At 35.9% G+C, this 17,713-nt stretch overlaps 1 protein-coding gene across 1 annotated transcript; it reads left to right on the top strand.

The window, feature by feature from the left end:
• The first annotated feature begins 9,036 nt into the window (after positions 1-9,036).
• Positions 9,037-14,291, top strand: LOC137710864 (uncharacterized). The gene is made up of 8 exons (XM_068450016.2): positions 9,037-9,518; positions 9,758-9,958; positions 10,044-10,166; positions 10,259-10,296; positions 10,398-10,488; positions 10,669-13,074; positions 13,241-13,378; positions 13,741-14,291. The coding sequence occupies exons 1-8, from the start codon at positions 9,441-9,443 to the stop codon at positions 13,990-13,992; spliced, it is 3,327 nt and encodes a 1,108-aa protein (XP_068306117.2). The 5' UTR covers positions 9,037-9,440; the 3' UTR covers positions 13,993-14,291.
• The last annotated feature ends 3,422 nt before the right edge of the window (positions 14,292-17,713 follow it).

Below are 17,713 nucleotides of genomic sequence, written 5' to 3'. Positions count from 1 at the left end.
TGTATATAATTAATTTGGTGGACATAAACACACTTAATTAAGATGTGTGAACCTAATATTGCAAGGCGTTAAACCTTATATATATATATATTAATGTAATGTACATATCAAACTTTAAGGGGAGGATCGATCTCAACCAACAAAGTGGATTAAGGGTCCCTCTCATAAATAATAAGTTGGAAAGGTGGTAAAGGGACCATCTAGCAAATCTTGATTACATCTCATCTGGAAATATATCATTATCCTAAAGCATCAATTCACATCTTTATAGTTCTTACTTCTCACCTTTCTACTTTTCCGCAGATAGAGGCCGTTCTCCAAATTGTTAATTCATGGCTTACCACCAAAACCTTCTTCTTTGTCATATTTTTCTGAAAATTTCTTAATTAAGAGAGGCTTGGAACCTCGTTAAGAACACAGAAAATCTCTTGGTGAGGTAATTTAGGGCAAAAAGTTGCATATGTAAGTACATAGTAACAAACTCGCGATTTTCACACTACCGTTTTATTCATTGGCACATTTTCTACTTTCATTTGCAAACCAACAAGGTTAAAATATTCACCTAAAGTTGTACAAGGTTGGAGAATGTAAATTGAATGCATCTCACAAGGATTCCTATGCACATGTACGAGTAGAGGTGAGAGACTTAAACATGAGAGAAAAAATAATGGATGTCAGTGTGATGAAAATTCAAATTTGATAGAAATGTTCTCTTGCTCATCAAGTGAGCACAGAATGTATGGCTACTCACACTTATATTTGCTGATATCGAGTAACGAATAGAGATGAGTATGTTTTTAATGTTCTAAATTTAAGCTTTGACATCAATTCAAAATTCAGTGGCCACGAATTTAGGTGAAAAATAAAACGAGACTCTTACACATGGGCGATGGCCCTTTGCATTCAAGTAAATGGACCCCTGTTCTGTTCTCGCACTTGGCACTTGGAATGAATTCTGTAAGTTTGGATGATGCAAATACAGTTGGCCACACACTCTTATTAGGTCAAATACACATGGAGTTGTTTGTCAGAAGACACATGTTCAGAAGACACATGGAGTACGTTTTTTATGTGGGTGGCTTTCTATTTATTCATTTTCTTTTTGGTTCTGATGTGTGGTCTAAGTTTTCGTGTGGAGCAAGACATTGTAGCAGAAGCTTCCTCTTCACTCTTTTCCCACCCCACTTGTTAAACTTGTATTTCATTCGCTCAAAAATCGATGGGTAATGTACATACAGATTCACACTAATCTGTTGAATCACAAAGTATGAAATGATTAATGCGAAACTTCATACCTTGAACACATTTAACAAGATGAGATTTTATATAATTAACATGTCCCTTATAAAAATAAATGTTCTTAACCACTTGAACTATAAGCCTCTTGCAGAAGTGATTTAAAAATTAAAATATAATGATGTTAAACTTTTATGATTATCAATATTAAAACTTTTCCTAATGTTAATTGTTTACGAGTGGATAAACAACTGACCATAACTTAACTTATGTTAAATCAAGCCACATTCAATAAGAAATCGGTTGCCAGTTAGTGTGAGTATCATCAAAATTTTATATACTTAGATGTAGGGCTTACTTAGATGGAACGTCTCTATAATACACACACACACACTTATATACGAATCTACAAACACAGAAGGACCACACAGCCACCAGATGGGAGCCAAAAACAAAAGATGTACATGCATGGGGTTGGGTATAGGTCCCATGCAAGGGCAGTTGGGTTAGCAGTTAAAAGTCATAGAGAAAAAGGTGAAAATATATTATTTAGCAAGTATGATCCCGAAACCTAGAATTAGACAGCGCCATACGAATTGTAAATTACACAATACACAAGTAATTGGAGGCATTGAGGTGGTGCTGTTTGGTGGTGGCTGCAGACGCACGCTTTGGAGCTGTGGTGGAGTCAGTAGAGACTACTTATTGACTACCGTGGTTAAGCTAGCTCAGTTCTCACGCCCTAACGGAAGATAACATGAAAAAAAAAAAAAAAAAAAAAAAAAAAAGAGAGAGACAGAGACAGAGACAGAGAGATGAGGCAGCTTTAAAGCAAAGAAAATAGGGACAGCAACCGCCCCTATCCTCCTCCCGTTTACAAGCTTTGACCACCTTTGTCCTCCATGTACCACCAACACCACATTACTGTGTACAACAGCAGCATTCCATTCTTCCAACCCACACCTAGACCATATAATATTATCCGTAGTATCTTTCAATCTACCCTTCCTTCTTATCTTTTTTAATGAATCGCAATTTTGTATATACTGAGACAAAGTATATTTTTATAAATATTAAAAGGAACTATTTCCACCACATTTTATAGCAAGAATTCAGATTCACTACCACATGCAAAAAGTTGTTTTAATATCAAATAATTAAACCCTTTTGTATAATTAAGTTTAATACTAATTAAGTGAAAAGTTGAAGCAATTTGAACCTAAAATTTAAATTTGACAGCTTATGTGGCATTTTAACATATTTTTATATTTTTCTCTCCACCCTATATATCAAATTAAACTATTATTTTATTACATTATGTTTTGCTCTCCTCCGCCAACTCACCTTCTAATCCCCTTATGCGCAAGCTCGAGGACGCCATCCACTGGATCATCGTCCGCCAATCCGTGCCCGATTGGCCCCCCTTTTGCCCGGCGCCTCCTACTGGGTCTCTCCTCCACGGTCGAGATTGCACGGCTTGGCTCAACTGGTCAATAAGTTGGCCAAACCTTTGAGTGAGGAGGAGACCATGTCTATGAGCACCATTAGAGGTGGCCTTCTTCTGCTTATTTTATCGAAGGTTTGCTTCCCTTTTTTCGATTTTATTAATTGGGTTCTGTTCAAAATTGGGTTTTTATCCTTCAATCAATTGAGATTGGATTGAATTGTGTGTTGTGGTTGATTTAATTGGATCATCTAATTCGTTTCTGCATCTGGGTTTGTTTCTGAATTGTGTAATTTTCTCTCTCTAGGTGAGAATTGGAATATCGAAAATCGAAAATGTTTACAGATCGATCGTATTTTGAGGCATTGATCTTGTGTTGTTCTATGATGAAAGGTTGCTGGAATGATTAAGATAAAGGAATTAGTCTGGCTTTTTTTTTTTTTTTTTTTTTTTTTAATAAATGACATTAAAATATTAATAAAATACATTTAATAATTAGTAAAAAAAATTTGAAGCTACTGTCAAATTCGACAACAAGCCCCTTTGCTGCCATTTCATGTCATGCCACATAGGATTTGGCATTTTGGTTGGAAACAATTAATGGCTGTCTTTTTTAACTGTTATATCTTATGTGGACAATAAATTAGGTGTTGTGATCCACCAGGAATAGTTTTGTGCCCTTTTAGTAATCTGCAAGCATCGGGCGCTGCAGCTAAATTATTTTTTAATCGGGATTATGAAACAATTAAAATGATTAATAGTGTAAATTATTTTTTAATCCGGATTATGAAAAACCTAGTAAGTATAGAAGATAGAATCGTTTCAGGCGACAAAACAAATTCTAAAATTATTTCCCATTGATACATGAGTTTAGGGTAACCTTCGAATACGTGTAATGATTTGATTTGTAAATTACGACACTAGTAGATGTTTCAATTTAGAGAAATGTGAAGGAGAGTCTCTCAAAGTGTAATTTTTAATGGATTCTCTGTCACTTTATAGTTTAATATCAATTTTCGTATTTACATGATAAAACACTGTGACAAAAATATAAAGTAACAAACAATCCATAAAGAATTTCGCTTTTAAAAAAAATCTCAATAGCATTTGTGTTTGAGGAGTGAGCATATACCTTACAGTTGCGGTAACCATTACTCATATATTTATGTTTTGAAATTTATGGTTTTGGAATTGAGTAGCAATATATTTTGGGATAAACGATTCTTGGAAAATTAAATTTAATCTGGTTTGTGTTCCCTAACTTACCTAACACGCAGTGTCATATTGCATGCAGTTCCATTTTTATATACATGCGTGATGCTATGAGTTACCTAAACGTGATTCGCTTGATAAAATACATGAGAACAATCCAACAATTAAGTTACCTAATTCTTTTAACAACTTTCGCATTAATCATATAATTTTTAAGTGCTCAATAAAATGATAATTTTTTTTTTTAACAACCATAAAATGATAGTTTAACAACTATATATAAACTTATGATACTTGAAATGGGATTTGACCAAAAACAACAATGCCGATTAGCTGTGGCTGCTTGCACAACTTGGTCCGGTCGTGCCTAAACAACCGAATTAAAAAATAGATAATTAACATGATTAACAAACATTGTAAGAGAATCAATCTAACATTGTTTAATAAAAAATCATAATGCACGTCGTTGCAAAAGTAAAGCAATATTACCATGCCTACGGATATAGGTATTCAATTGATTTGTATGGTATTCAAGTGTTTTGTCACTAATATTACGAAATAATTATTAGATGGCTCCAAGTTAAATATATAAACTGTCTCTTACTCAGATGTTTCAATAGCAAATTAAAATATCATATTGGTGAAACTTCAATGTCACTAGTAATGGTACTTTTGCACTCGATCGGTTATGTTCTGCTTTTCATCAATGGGACTGCCATTATTTAGAGGAAATATTTTTGTTCATTACCCTTAAATTTGTGATGACAAAAGGAGGACGATGGTGATCTTGGGAGCTCGATTTGTCGAAGAATTTGAGGTGCTGGTTTTGTCTTCGTCGGAGAAGAAAGAGAAGAGAAAATTTATGGGAAGAGAGGAGTGAGAATGAGACAGAGTGAGGAGAGATTTTCAGTGTGACCGTCACACGAAGTGGTACATTACGTGTCGTTATATAAATGGTGGGATATGTGTGTTAACAAGTTAATAACTTAAAAAATAAAATTTCTTACCACTTACATAAAAACAAGTATGTACCACTCGTGTTCCTGTCACAACTAAAAATTTATCCTAAAAAGCCAGAGAGAAGAGAAGCAACGGGAAAATGGAAAAGTGGGTCCTGTTGGCACGCAAACCAATGCGAACAAAAAAATACAAAGTGTACATAACGATTTATCAAAATATTTTGACTTTCTGTGCTTCTTAGAATTTTCGTTTTAGCTTCAAATTTCGTTCGTTTGTGCTCACATATTTAAGGCGATGATTACTACAATATTACAACAAGAGAGGAGACAAAATACAAAGTGAGCGTATTTGTCCACGTAGGATTCTATTTTGTCCAATATGATCATTTTCTTCATTTCACAGCTTTGGAGAAAAAAAATACATAAAATTAAAGACGAATCGTCACAGTGAACTATCATTTAATATGTAATTGTTAGTGATTAAAGAATTTCCAGGGGAGGAGTCAAATGTTTAACGTACCATTATATATAATTGTAACAAGTTTTTCTAACACCACATTTGATATTAAAATGAGAGGCTGATGTTATTGATGTATATTATTTTTATCAATGCGGATGGGAATTCAAATTTAAGACTCTTTTAATAGAAAAAAAAAATCTATAATCTATAATAATTCAAATAGAGGTCCATTTTATTTACAGCACAAATATAAATTTGACTATAATACTTTACATGTATTATTATAATTATCATCTGATGGTCATTATATATTCATGTGAATATATATGTATTTAATACAATCACAATCTGATAGTCGAAATGATAGTTGAATTAAATACATGTAAATATGGTAGCCAATCCTTCAATTTAAAATTTATTTACTAGACACAAGTATGATATTGATACATGTAAACATAATATGATAAACAAATTTAGTGACTCTACCGCGCGGACGGACTTGTAATTAAGTGGGAAATTAAAGTGAATTATTTCTTATATAAATTTGTGAGAATTTTATGTATGCATTCGTATAAGTCGGCAGGCATGTGTTGGTAGCATTAACGGTTAACCTTCAGAAAATTAAGTGGTATCCATAATTGAAACCTTTATAAAAAGATGTATAATAATTTGTTGCTTTTAGGCTAAAAAAAGTATTCAATTTGGTTAAATGTCATTTTCTTAAGATTTATATAATCAAGGAATTTATTTCCATCAATATAATCATGGAAATTAATTTGTCATTTGCTGACCGACCGTTGGTGTTTCCCTTTAGGGTTGCTCACCCACTTAGAATGACAATATTGACACTAGTACAGTTAAGAAAAAGGCAACCACATCCCTTACATCACGATCTTCAAATTCTCTTGTGGTAAAATAAAACCCAACAAACCCAGATGCTGCAAGTGCAAATTCATGTCTTTGTCACCCGCTATAAACCCAGCAGCAGAACTGAGAGACTGAAATGGAATTTAATGCGTTTCAATGGTTTTGGAGGTGCATGTTTCAAAAAAGATAATGTTAGGAAGACCAAATTTTTAAACCAAATTGGCAAACCAAATGATGTGTCACCAGTAGAAGCAAACACGTTTTTAGAGCAAAAAATAATCAAGAGGCGACACGTGGATTTTTGGGTTAAAATGACAAAATTACCCTCGAGGGCCGGCCATGCTCTATAAATTGGACCCCATTTTCTCTAAAAAAACTAAGTGATACACTCTTGCAAAACTCCCAAAAACTCTTTAAACACTTTTCTCTCTAAATTCTGACTTTGACATCGGAGGTTCTTCGGCCAAAGTCTTTCCCATTTATCGTGGGCACGTGAGGCTCTTGGTCTTGACTAAAGGTGTTGATTGTTTTATAGGTGTAATTTTGTCAAAGAAAGAGAAGGCGAAAATTTGCATCCACAACGTTGACACTTAAGTAATAATTCAAACATCTATAATCATAACATTTGATTTGTAAATTTAGTTTAAAAAAATTTGATCCCCTTAGTATTACTCCTTAGAAATGAAGTACATTGGGTGGGAATCTGAAATTCTGAAGGCTCTGCTGTTTGTGAAGGGCATTTGTGGAAGGCTAGCAGCCAAGTGACAACGGCCATTGGCCAGTGGCCAGTTGTTTTATTTCGGACGAAATTAAAATACTGGACCAAGATTGGGTGTATATACGATAAAATATGTACGTAAAGCTTATGTGGGTCCTTATCATACAAAAAATTCAATTAGAATGATAGTGACACAATTAAATGATTTAATATGATAATCCCATAGGGGCAAAATATACAAGCTCAGGTTTTTGAAGAAAATACAAGCTTACCTAGATTAATAATAAGTTTTTTTAGTTAAAATAGTCCATGAGAATAATATAACTCCTTACTTTAGTCCCTAAGATTTAAAATCGATAGAACTGATCTGTAAGTTTATCCACCATTAATCATTTTGGTCATTTTGTGAAACATAGCCATTAAATAGGAATAAAATGACAAAAATACCCTCAATTTTTGTCAATTCATTTTGTCCCATCGCTTATGAAATTGAGGGTATTTTTGTTATTTTGTTCCTTATTTAACAAAAAAATTTCACTGAAGGAATAAAATGAGTGATAGTGGACAAACTCAAGCGTCGTTTCTATCGATTTTAAATTTCAGAGACCAAAATAAAGAGTGATGCCAATTTCAAGAACCATTTTAGCTATAATGCTTGCTAATAATAGACCTATGATTAAGCATTCAGGTAATACAAACTTAAATGGACTTCAGAGAAGTGTAACAGAACCAATTTGGGTTTTTTTAGTTCTTTTTTCCCCTTAAAGAAAACAAAATATAAGTTAAAACAATGTTTATCACGAAGAGATAATTTTGTGAATTCTTATAACAAAAAACGAAATAGTTATGTTTTTCTTCTTCGACAAGTTACAAGGAAAATATCCACGACTCACTTGCTCATAATTTACGAGGAATTAAAGTATTCCACAGTACACTCTCACATAGTGCATAAGGTTATAAAAGCAGTTAAAAACATTCATTTAGTTGGAAATTACACGTTTTAAGCTGGTTACTTATTTGTAGAATTTACATAGACAAGTTGGTAAAAGGAGGACAAGACTTTGTCAAAAACTATTAAATATGAAGAATTTCAAGGTAAACATTGACACAAAAAGAATTTAAAGATGAACAAGAGGAGATGTAGAATTTACACAGACAAGTTGGTGAAAGGAGGACAAGACTTTGTCAAAAAAACTATTAAATATGAAGAATTTCAAGGTAAACATTGACAAAAAAAAAAAAAAAAAAGAAGAATTTAAAGATAAACAAGAGGAGATGTGATTTTTACATATTTTTTAAAGCATCTTCAAATGAAATGTCTAAAGTGCCACATAAACATACAATTGTAAAAAATGGTAGCAAACTCTTTCCAATCGAGGCTTTAGTTTCTTACGTGGTGCTGAGTCATTTGAAGGCAAGGCCTTCTGCTGTCAAATTTGACAACAGATGCTAAATTTATTTAATAAATGTGATGCAATATATTATAAAAGTTATTGTGTGTTTCAAGTATTTGATTGGTTATCTCGATAATTGGACTCTATAAAGAGATAAAAAAGATTATAGAATGATATTATTATTTAACACACTGTGGAACAAAAAATTGTATAAAATGTCAAATTGCCACATAGGCCATCAAATATCATTTTGATGTTTTAAATTTGACATTTTCTTTGGAGATGCTCTTAACTTCTCACACCCATCTATATTAATGATCATCAGAATGAATAAATCTAATGGAATTAAGGACCCTAATGTATGAACAATGTCTCCCCAAATTTTTATAGGAAATTTAGATACAACTGGACACACATGAAGGAAAATGTTAAACTTGAAGATCTGAATCAAATCCAATAAAATCTCAAGTGCTGTGCTTTGTTGGAATTTGACCAAAAAAAAAAGAAAAATACTAAAATACCTCCTGAAAACAGAATACCATAAAAGCACAAGGGCCTGTATGTCAAATTCAAAGTTTCATATTTACTGTTCCCTTAACCCAATACAGAACCATTATTAAAATTAATTAAGAAATAAGAAACCATTTACCAAATTAAATTTATATTTGAATTAATTAATAAATTATCTCAGTGAAGCTTCTCCTTCAATTTTTTTTTACATAAGTTATAAATAATATTTTCTTCCCAATATTTGTTTTGAAAAAGTTAGAATACATGTGTCATCTCTTTCCAAAAGACTGTTACAAAGAGAGAAGAAAAAGCTCTCCAGATCTGCTTCGTTTTCTTCTCTTCTGTTACATATTTTCCAACCCATTTCCCAAAACGGACAGTCCAAGACTCCAAGCTTCTCTGAAATCCATTCCACCGAGTCGAACTCGCACTGGTCTAACCGAGTCAACTCAACCGACCACACTCTGTTTTCATACTCTGTTTTTTAAGCCAATGAGCTAGAACTTGAAAAGCACAGAGCTTGGTTCTCAGTGGGAATTGGTTACTGCAGAAATGGCGATTTTCCGGCGGATTGTGCCGGAACTCCGGTGAGTGTTGGAGTTCCGGTGAGGTTTGTTGTGGGTTTTTGAGTTAGTGTAAAATGTTCAAGTCGGCGAGATGGAGAACCGACAAGAGCAAGATCAAAGAAGTCTTCAAACTGCAGTTCCGTGCAACTCAGGTTGGTCTAAACTCAATGTCCATTGAAATTCAAGCTTTTTGATTGTTTTTTCCCGATTGGGTTTTGTTTGGTGGCTGAGAAAATGCAGGAAATGAAACACAAACAATATTTTTCTACCATTGAGTGTCTAAAAACAGAAAAGTTGGAAATTTTATATGCAATTGAAGAGTGTGTGTGTGAATGTGATTGAGGTTTTCGGAGGATTATATGTAAGGTAGTGTTTGGTTTTGTGATTTCAGGTGACACAGTTGGGTGTGGATGCATTGCTGGTATCTGTGGTTCCTGTGGATGTGGGGAAGCCAACTGTGAAATCAGATAAAGCTACAGTTCGTGACGGAAACTGTCGATGGGAGAATCCGGTCTATGAAACAGTTAAATTCGTCCGTGAGCCAAGAACCGGGAAGATCAAAGAGAGTGTCTACAACTTTGTTGTCTCAGCTGTATGAATTGTTTTGTTAGATTTTGTGTAGTGAGCATTTGGTTCTGTTTATGAGTATCTGATTTGGTTGTGTTCTGTTTGTGTAGGGATCGTCCAAGGCTAGTGTTCTTGGGGAGGTTTCTGTCGATTTTGCTGACTATGCCGAGGCTACTAAATCATCCTGTGTATCTCTCCCCCTCAAGAATTCAAATTCTAATGCAATTATGCATGTTAGTACTCTCCCACTTTGTCAAATTGTTGAATGTTGGACAACCGTTTGATTGCTGTTTCTTATCGAACTCTTGTTTATGTTTTCGAATAGGTTACCATTCAAAGGTTGCAAGCAAATGTTGATCCGAGGTATATACAAAATGTTGTAGTTATGTTCTTTATTTTTTGTTGAAGTTTTCCATTTTATGTCATCTGATTTTTTATTTTGTTTTGTTGGAGAAATTTTGAAGAGAGGTAGAAGGCAGCGAAGATGCAAATGTTAAATCCCCGGATAGAAGCTTCAAGAACCTCTTAAGCAATAAGGATGAAAGCGTTTCGATTGTGAGTTTTCACTTAAAGCTTCAAAGTTATTGCTTCTTTCCGTGATTGTTTTTCAAAGTTATTGCTTCTTTCCGTTGAGATGGTTGGAGGCTGGGTGGATAGGTGGTAGTAAAATTCATTTTTCGTTTAATGCAAACGTCTTCTTTCTACTTTTTAAAAAGTTTTCATGTCAATTCACAGGATGAGGGGATTAATAGAACCACCCAAATTGCAGAGCTCAACCGCAGAGCATCCATTGGATCTGACATAACGTTGTCAAGTTCTGATAGCGGCTCTGGACTTGATACTCCGCGAGAACTTGGATCAAGAGATCCTTCCAACTTTTTGTCGTCTTTGAGTCACACCTCAGTACAACATCAACCTGCTGTTTATACCCGAACAACAACCTATGACGACAATCAGCGATCACAATGGGCATGGTCTGCAGGTTCAGAACATGGAGTAAGTACTGATGACTCAACAAAGAGTTCTCATGACACCCTTCCAAGAGAACGGTCTCACCAGTCTTCAGATGACGATATTGAAAAGCTAAAGGCTGATCTTGTTGTTCTAGCTAGACAGGCAGATATGTCAGAGCTAGAATTACAAACATTAAGGAAGCAGATAGTAAAGGAGAGCAAAAGGGGGCAGGATCTTTCAAGAGAAGTCATTAGCTTGAAAGAGGAACGAGATTCTTTCAAGGCGGAATGTGAGAAACTAAAGTCCTTTCAGAAACGTATGGATGATGCAAAAATTAGAAACAGTTTCCAGTTAGAAGGCGGGGATCTGCAGGCTCTTGTTGATGAAATTAGACAAGAATTGAGTTATGAAAAGGACCTGAGTTTCAATCTCCGTTTACAGCTCCAGAAGACGCAAGAATCAAATTCTGATTTAATTCTTGCAGTAAGAGACCTGGAAGAAATTTTGGAGCAGAAAAATAGTGAAATAGCCAATCTTTCCAACAGGCCAGAATCCTGCGGGGAAGCTGCCGGGTTGAAGGCAACCATCTCTAAAGGTGGGACAAGTGAGGATGAGGTGCAATTAGAGCTGGAGGATCTTGTTCAGGAGCACAGCAATGCCAAGAAAACACACATGCTCGAGAAACAGATTGCTGAACTCTATGGTGAAATAGAAATCTATAGGAGAGACAAAGATGAGCTCGAGATGCAAATGGAGCAGCTTGCACTGGACTATGAGATACTGAAACAGGAAAACCATGACATCTCATATAAACTAGAGCAAAGCCAACTGCAAGAACAACTTAAGATGCAGTACGAATGCTCGTCTCCCTCTGCTAGCATAAATGAACTCGAATGCCAAGTTGAGGATTTGGAAACAGAACTGAAGAAGCAGTCTGAAGATTTTTCAAATTCGTTGGCTACCATAAAGGAACTTGAGTCCCATATCAAAAGCTTGGAGGCAGAACTGGAGAAGCAGGCACAAGTGTCTAAAACTGATTTAGAGGGTGTGACAAGTGCCAGAGTTGAGGATTTGGAAACGGAACTGAAAAAGCAGTCAGAAGAATTTTCGAATACGTTGGCTACCATAAAGGAACTTGAATTCCATATCAGAAGCTTGGAGGAAGAACTGGAGAAGCAGGCACAAATATTTGAAGCTGATTTAGAGGCTATAACATGTGCCAAAGTTGAGCAGGAGCAAAGAGCCATCCGAGCGGAGGAGGCACTGCGAAAAACTAGATCAAAAAATGCTAATACAGCTGAGAGGCTTCAGGAAGAATTTCGAAGACTCTCTGTGCAGATGGCCTCAATGTTTGATGTAAATGAAAAGGTAGCTTTGAAAGCAATGACAGAAGCCAGTGAATTGTGTGCGCAGAAGAGTCAACTAGAAGAAATGCTCCAAAAAACGAAGGACGAGCTCCAGGAAGTTAGAAATGATTACGAGACAAGGTTGCAGAAGCTCTCTTGCCACTTAGACGAGAAAACCAGACAGATCGAAGAGATTGTATTGGAAATGGAGAACAATACCAAGCAGCTCGGCCATCAGCAGAAACAAGAGGAAGAAGTAAAGGGAAATCTCTCCCAGGTTATCTTACAGCTCAAATCTCAGATTGAAAGGCTTACGGCAGAGAATAACAGCCTTTCTGGGCAAGTGGAGGAAAGCAAAAATTTGAGAGCTGAGTTGGAACAAATGAAGAAATCAATTGAGGAAGCTGAAATGCGGATACTAAGAGGAAATGCGGAAAGAAATGAGCTGGTAGGTACAATTTCTATTCTTAAGAAGGAAGCAGAGAAGTCATTGGAGGGTTTGAATAGAATGCAGCATCTCAAAGATGAAAAGGAGGTAACAATTGGACTCCTAAAGTCGGAGACAGAAGAGCTTAAAGCTCGGTGTAAGGACTTTAAACATGCTATATATGAGGATGAGGTAGAGAAAGAGAAACTTAGAAAGCAGGTATTTCAGCTTAAGGCTGACCTGAAAAAGAAGGAAGATGCGTTCACTACTGTTGAAAAGAAGCTCAAGGAAAGCAATGGGCGCGCAATAGTTTCTGATGGAATTAAAACTACTCAGAGAAACAATAAGTCTTTGCCAGTTGCTCGTGGTTCGAAAGAGGTTGCAAGTATGAAAGAGAGAATAAAATTGCTTGAGGTAAAATTTAAATTGAAAACAGTATATTGAAACAATTTTGGTATAGAACTTTTTTACGAAACATAAACCAACAGAAGATCTAGTTATAATTGCAAGAATGACACAGCATAGTCTTTGCGAACTTCAAAACCTGCGTCTCAACTTCTGAACTTTTGACTTTTTTCAGGGACAAATAAAATCAAAGGAAACCGCTTTGGAAACCTCAACTGCTGCATTTTTGGAGAAGGAAAAGGATCTTCAGAACATAATCGAAGAATTAGAGAGCAGGGTGGAAGAAATAAATCAGAATAGTGCATTTCAAATGGTAAGCAAACCTTCCATATTGTGCAATGCATCTGATACGGTGCTTAAATTCGATTATGATGGATACAAGAAAAAATTGTGTATATAACTATATTTCTTCTAAAGGGGAAATACAAAATTGAGGTTTTATGCCTAGGCGCAAGCTTATGAGGTTTGGTTATTATATCGTTTATAAGGGTTCACATGCGGGGCATATTGATTAAGAACATAACGTCGAGGTTACGCTCTTCTTGTTGTAGTTCTTCTCCACTCCCCTCTAGCGGCTCTTGCTTCTTATTGTCCAATCTCTCTGTTTCTCTCTTTGCCTTTAAATGATGTCATATTATATCTGTAATGATTGGTGAAATCATCTTTATCATACAGGTAGCTAAAGATGCCACTAGCGATGAGATTGCATTGGAGCAAGAACCAAGTTTTTCCACTGCTGATAGCAGGTACGGCGACTTATTAACTGAATTAGCATCACTGAAGGAGAAGAATATATCAATGGAAAGCGAACTAAAAGATATGCAAGAAAGATATTCGGAGATAAGTCTCAAATTCGCAGTGGTTGAAGGTGAAAGACAACAGCTCGTAATGACAATACGCAACCTCAAAAATTCCAAGAGGAGCTAATAACTGTTTTTCGATTACTGGAACCGTAGTACCATGTATAGTCGAAACAGCTAGGTATGCTTACACCAAAAGTCCAGACCTGATAGTTCATTGTGTCTGCCCCATTGGCTTCATTTCAGTTTTACCTAGCTTTGACGTCCATGTCCTTGTTTTTATTGTAATTCTTTTAAAGCTTATCAATCTTTCCATGTCCAATATATATGACAATTTATATCATATTAGCATAAGTAGAGTTTTACAATCTCATATATACATGGTTTTTGCACTTCTGGGCGAGAGTGCAGCAGTTTTATGGCCAAGTTTCTTGCTTTCTGATTCAATCTGTATTGTATGCCGTATTCCTTTGGCCGGCATTAGGCAAATCTTCGGTTAAACTTCATCAGTTCAGTTGTATTTGGGTCGGTTAGGTACTTCAAATTGGAAGATATACAGTCGGTTACATGTTAGAATCTATGCTTGAGTAATCTCTCCTCCAGATGAAGTCTAGTTGCATATAAAGAAAATTTCAGATTCTTCTAATTTGCCATTTTTGCAATTGCTAACAACCTGTTGCTTTCTCTGTTGTCCTACTCCTACCGATGCATGCTTATCTGCTGCAGAAGATATACAATGCTCCGAGTCAAGATCAACAGACATTTAAGTTCATTAAATGAAGAAAAGAACAAGGTTGAGCACTAATTTTATGATTGCTTTCATAGCCCATCCAACTTAGGAAACCACACATTTTCTTCTCAAATATCGTAAGGAGAAGCTTGCCGCGGAGATCCATGAGAGAAACTTTGTCGCTGTGTTTGTTGTCGTCATAGTTATCGATCCGATACACAACTTGACCCTTTGCATCAAATGCGGTGCATCCGTTTCCTTGCATCACAAGCGATTTCATCCATAGAGTGAACGTCGACGTCACATACTTGGAAATTTCGGCGCCAATTTTCATTAATCAGACTAAGACATGCTGCGGCGTCGATTGATTGCTTCAATTCAACTTGCAAATTCTAGCCTGACTGAGGCCCAGTTTGATATTGTTTTTTATCATTAAAAATTGCGTCACTTTAAACTTAAGCTGTAAAAAAATGTTTCGTAAAAATAAAATATACTGTTTATTTTAAAAGCAATCGTCTTTAGACAACAACTTTCAAAAGCAGCCAAAAAGTACTTTAATAAAAATAAAAAAAATAAAAAAATAAAAAAAAAAGAGTTGAACCTTTACTATATTTTTAATTCCTGTAATAAGCTTAATAATTTGTTTTTTTTAGTACATTGATATTTTTACACCAAGGGAAGGGGGAGTTCGACTAAGCTACACAATGGACAACCTAATTTGGTATCAAATTCGCTATCCACAAGATTCAAACCTGATCTCTTCACTTTCAAATGAAGAGGAATACCACCCGACCGTATTAATTTTAAACAATGACATTATTTATTTTGCAGCTGTTTACTCTTAAAGCACAGTAATCCCAAACTAAGGAGGGTTTTGCGTTCTAACAAAAATTAACAATCTGTCAAATAAGCACTCCTTTTACGTTCTAACAAAATATCTAATAAATCCAAATCCATACGTGAAGTACACATTCCTCATAAAATCTGGCCATCTATTCCGCTTCTCTATTTAATTGTCTTGACCCTTACTAATAAAAAAACCAACAATACCTAGAAAATCTGGCCTATTATTACATGCTAACACAAGACCTGAAAAACCCACACATGAAGTGTGTCCAAAAACCCAGGAAATAACCTTCGAACCCAACCATCAACATTTTCAATCGTACGACCATCTTCGCCGTAATGTTGGTGCACATTCCTCAGAAATCTGCGCAGGTTCTATGGATTACCCTTGTAATGAGTCATTTCGAAATCGCAGACATCCTTCAAGAATGGGGGCCACGCTTTCTGGTCGCTGTTCCACAACTTAAACCTGTCAAAATCATTGTTGCTGTTGATGTCATAGCGTCTTCTTGAGCTACAATCATTCACCATCTGTTGAAGTTCCGAGAAGCTCTCCATGCGCTCCTTCGGTGACCGTAGATTAACAACCTGTTCAGAAAATTTTCATACCTGAAAAGTTCCACATCTAGGTGTAGATGGCGCTTTACCGTACTTAGCACATTGCACTAGGTTGTACATCTCCTACACATCGCCATTGAATTGGTGTTTGAAGATGTTTTTCCGCTACTCTAAAGCTACCACGGATTTGGGCTTATTCTATCGTTACGTAATCCGAGTAGACCCATTGATCCTCGGAATGATGACTGGCATGTTTAGTTATGCTGGCACTAGTTCCTTACCAAACCCGCATAGAGCACTTTTCCAGATGGTTATATCTTTACCGTTAGGAATGCCACAATATCTTAGAGGTCCACATAAGCTAGACCTTAGTTGCAATGTCTTTGAATCAATGCCTCATCCGTGCTCCTTTCTTCGTTCGTCGCTGTCTCTCTCAACTGAAGTAAAGGTTTCGAGATATGACTCGGCCTATCCATTGGATTCTTGAACCACTCCAATTCCATCTCATACTCTTTCATCATATCCTCCTTGAGTTCAAAGTTTATTGCCCCACAGCTTCAGGTCAACATAAATAGGCACAATAAGAATATCTAAACAATTTCCATAATTAGTATAAAGTGTTTCTTCACTTGGACTCTTTTTAAAGGCTTTCTTATTGGAGTAAGAGTCAATTTCACTAGATCAGGCTCTTGGTCCTGACCATACAGTGCCTTTTTCAATCTGGAGACTTTGTACTCTTCATTGTAACAACAAAGTCTTGTGGTTGATCTCCATGCACCTCCTCTTCCAAAACACCATTGAGAAGGGCAAACTTTACATCAAGTTGATGGATTTTCCAACCGTTTTGTGTAGTCAAGGCTATCAAGATTCTAATATTGTCCAACCTTGCCACATAAGGAAAAGTCTCATCGGAATCCACTCCAGGCCGCTAAAAATATTCCGTGACAACTAGTGTTCTCTTGTTCTATTGTACTAAAGCATCCACGTCGAGTTTGATCTTATAGACCTTTCACGCCAATTACAAGCTACAAGTTCCCAAGTGCAATTCTTCTCAATCATGGCAAATTCATCTCTCATTGGCCTTTGCCAAATTGATCCTTTCTGCTTCTTCAAATTTTTAGGTTCCCTTACACAATAGTTGCAGGCTTCATAGATATTACTAAGTCTTCTTATCCTTAATGGAGTTTCCCTTGGAGGTTATTCTGGCATCTTTATTCTCTTAGGGGTTGAACTTGTAAGTTGAGGAGAGTGAATAGGTGTCACTATTGAGGGTACAAATGTAAATGTAGATATAAAAGATCCTACTTAGATATTGAATAGTCTGTTAGATATTAGTTAGTTTTGTTTTGTTTCTTATAAAGCATCTCTCAGCAACTCTCATTGGTTGCAACACTTGTATATATACTGGATGTAATGTTATTTCAGAAATATGAAGAGTTTATTTCTCAATATGGTATCAATCGCCCTCTGTCTCACGACCTGATCCAAACACGCTTCTTCGTCGGCGACCTTTCTTCTTCCCCAATCTTGATCTCTGAAACCCTAAGTCTTGAGTATTCATGGCGGCTCCTATCTCTTCTCCTTCTGCCTCTACTGCTCATGATCGTCAGTCTCCTCCGACGACTACCTTTGTCACCGCCATTCCTCCGGTGACTTCCTCCATCACGATTCAGAATATTGGATCCATGGTACCGATCAAGCTCACCACTTCCAA

The sequence above is a fragment of the Pyrus communis genome, chromosome 6, assembly GCF_041283825.1.
Source record: "Pyrus communis isolate YQ-2024b chromosome 6, ASM4128382v1, whole genome shotgun sequence".
Classification (NCBI taxonomy): domain Eukaryota; kingdom Viridiplantae; phylum Streptophyta; class Magnoliopsida; order Rosales; family Rosaceae; genus Pyrus; species Pyrus communis.
Note: the sequence above shows the minus strand (reverse complement) of the source record. Positions and strands in the feature narration are given on the sequence as shown.

Bases quoted from the DNA above. Each gene is read 5' to 3' on its own strand.
- LOC137710864 (XM_068450016.2), top strand. From the start codon at position 9,441: ATGTTCAAGTCGGCGAGATGGAGAACCGACAAGAGCAAGATCAAAGAA. The intron at 10,167-10,258 runs GTTAGTACTCTC...GTTTTCGAATAG, and splicing joins ATTCTAATGCAATTATGCAT to GTTACCATTCAAAGGTTGCA. The intron at 10,297-10,397 runs GTATATACAAAA...GAAATTTTGAAG, and splicing joins CAAGCAAATGTTGATCCGAG to AGAGGTAGAAGGCAGCGAAG.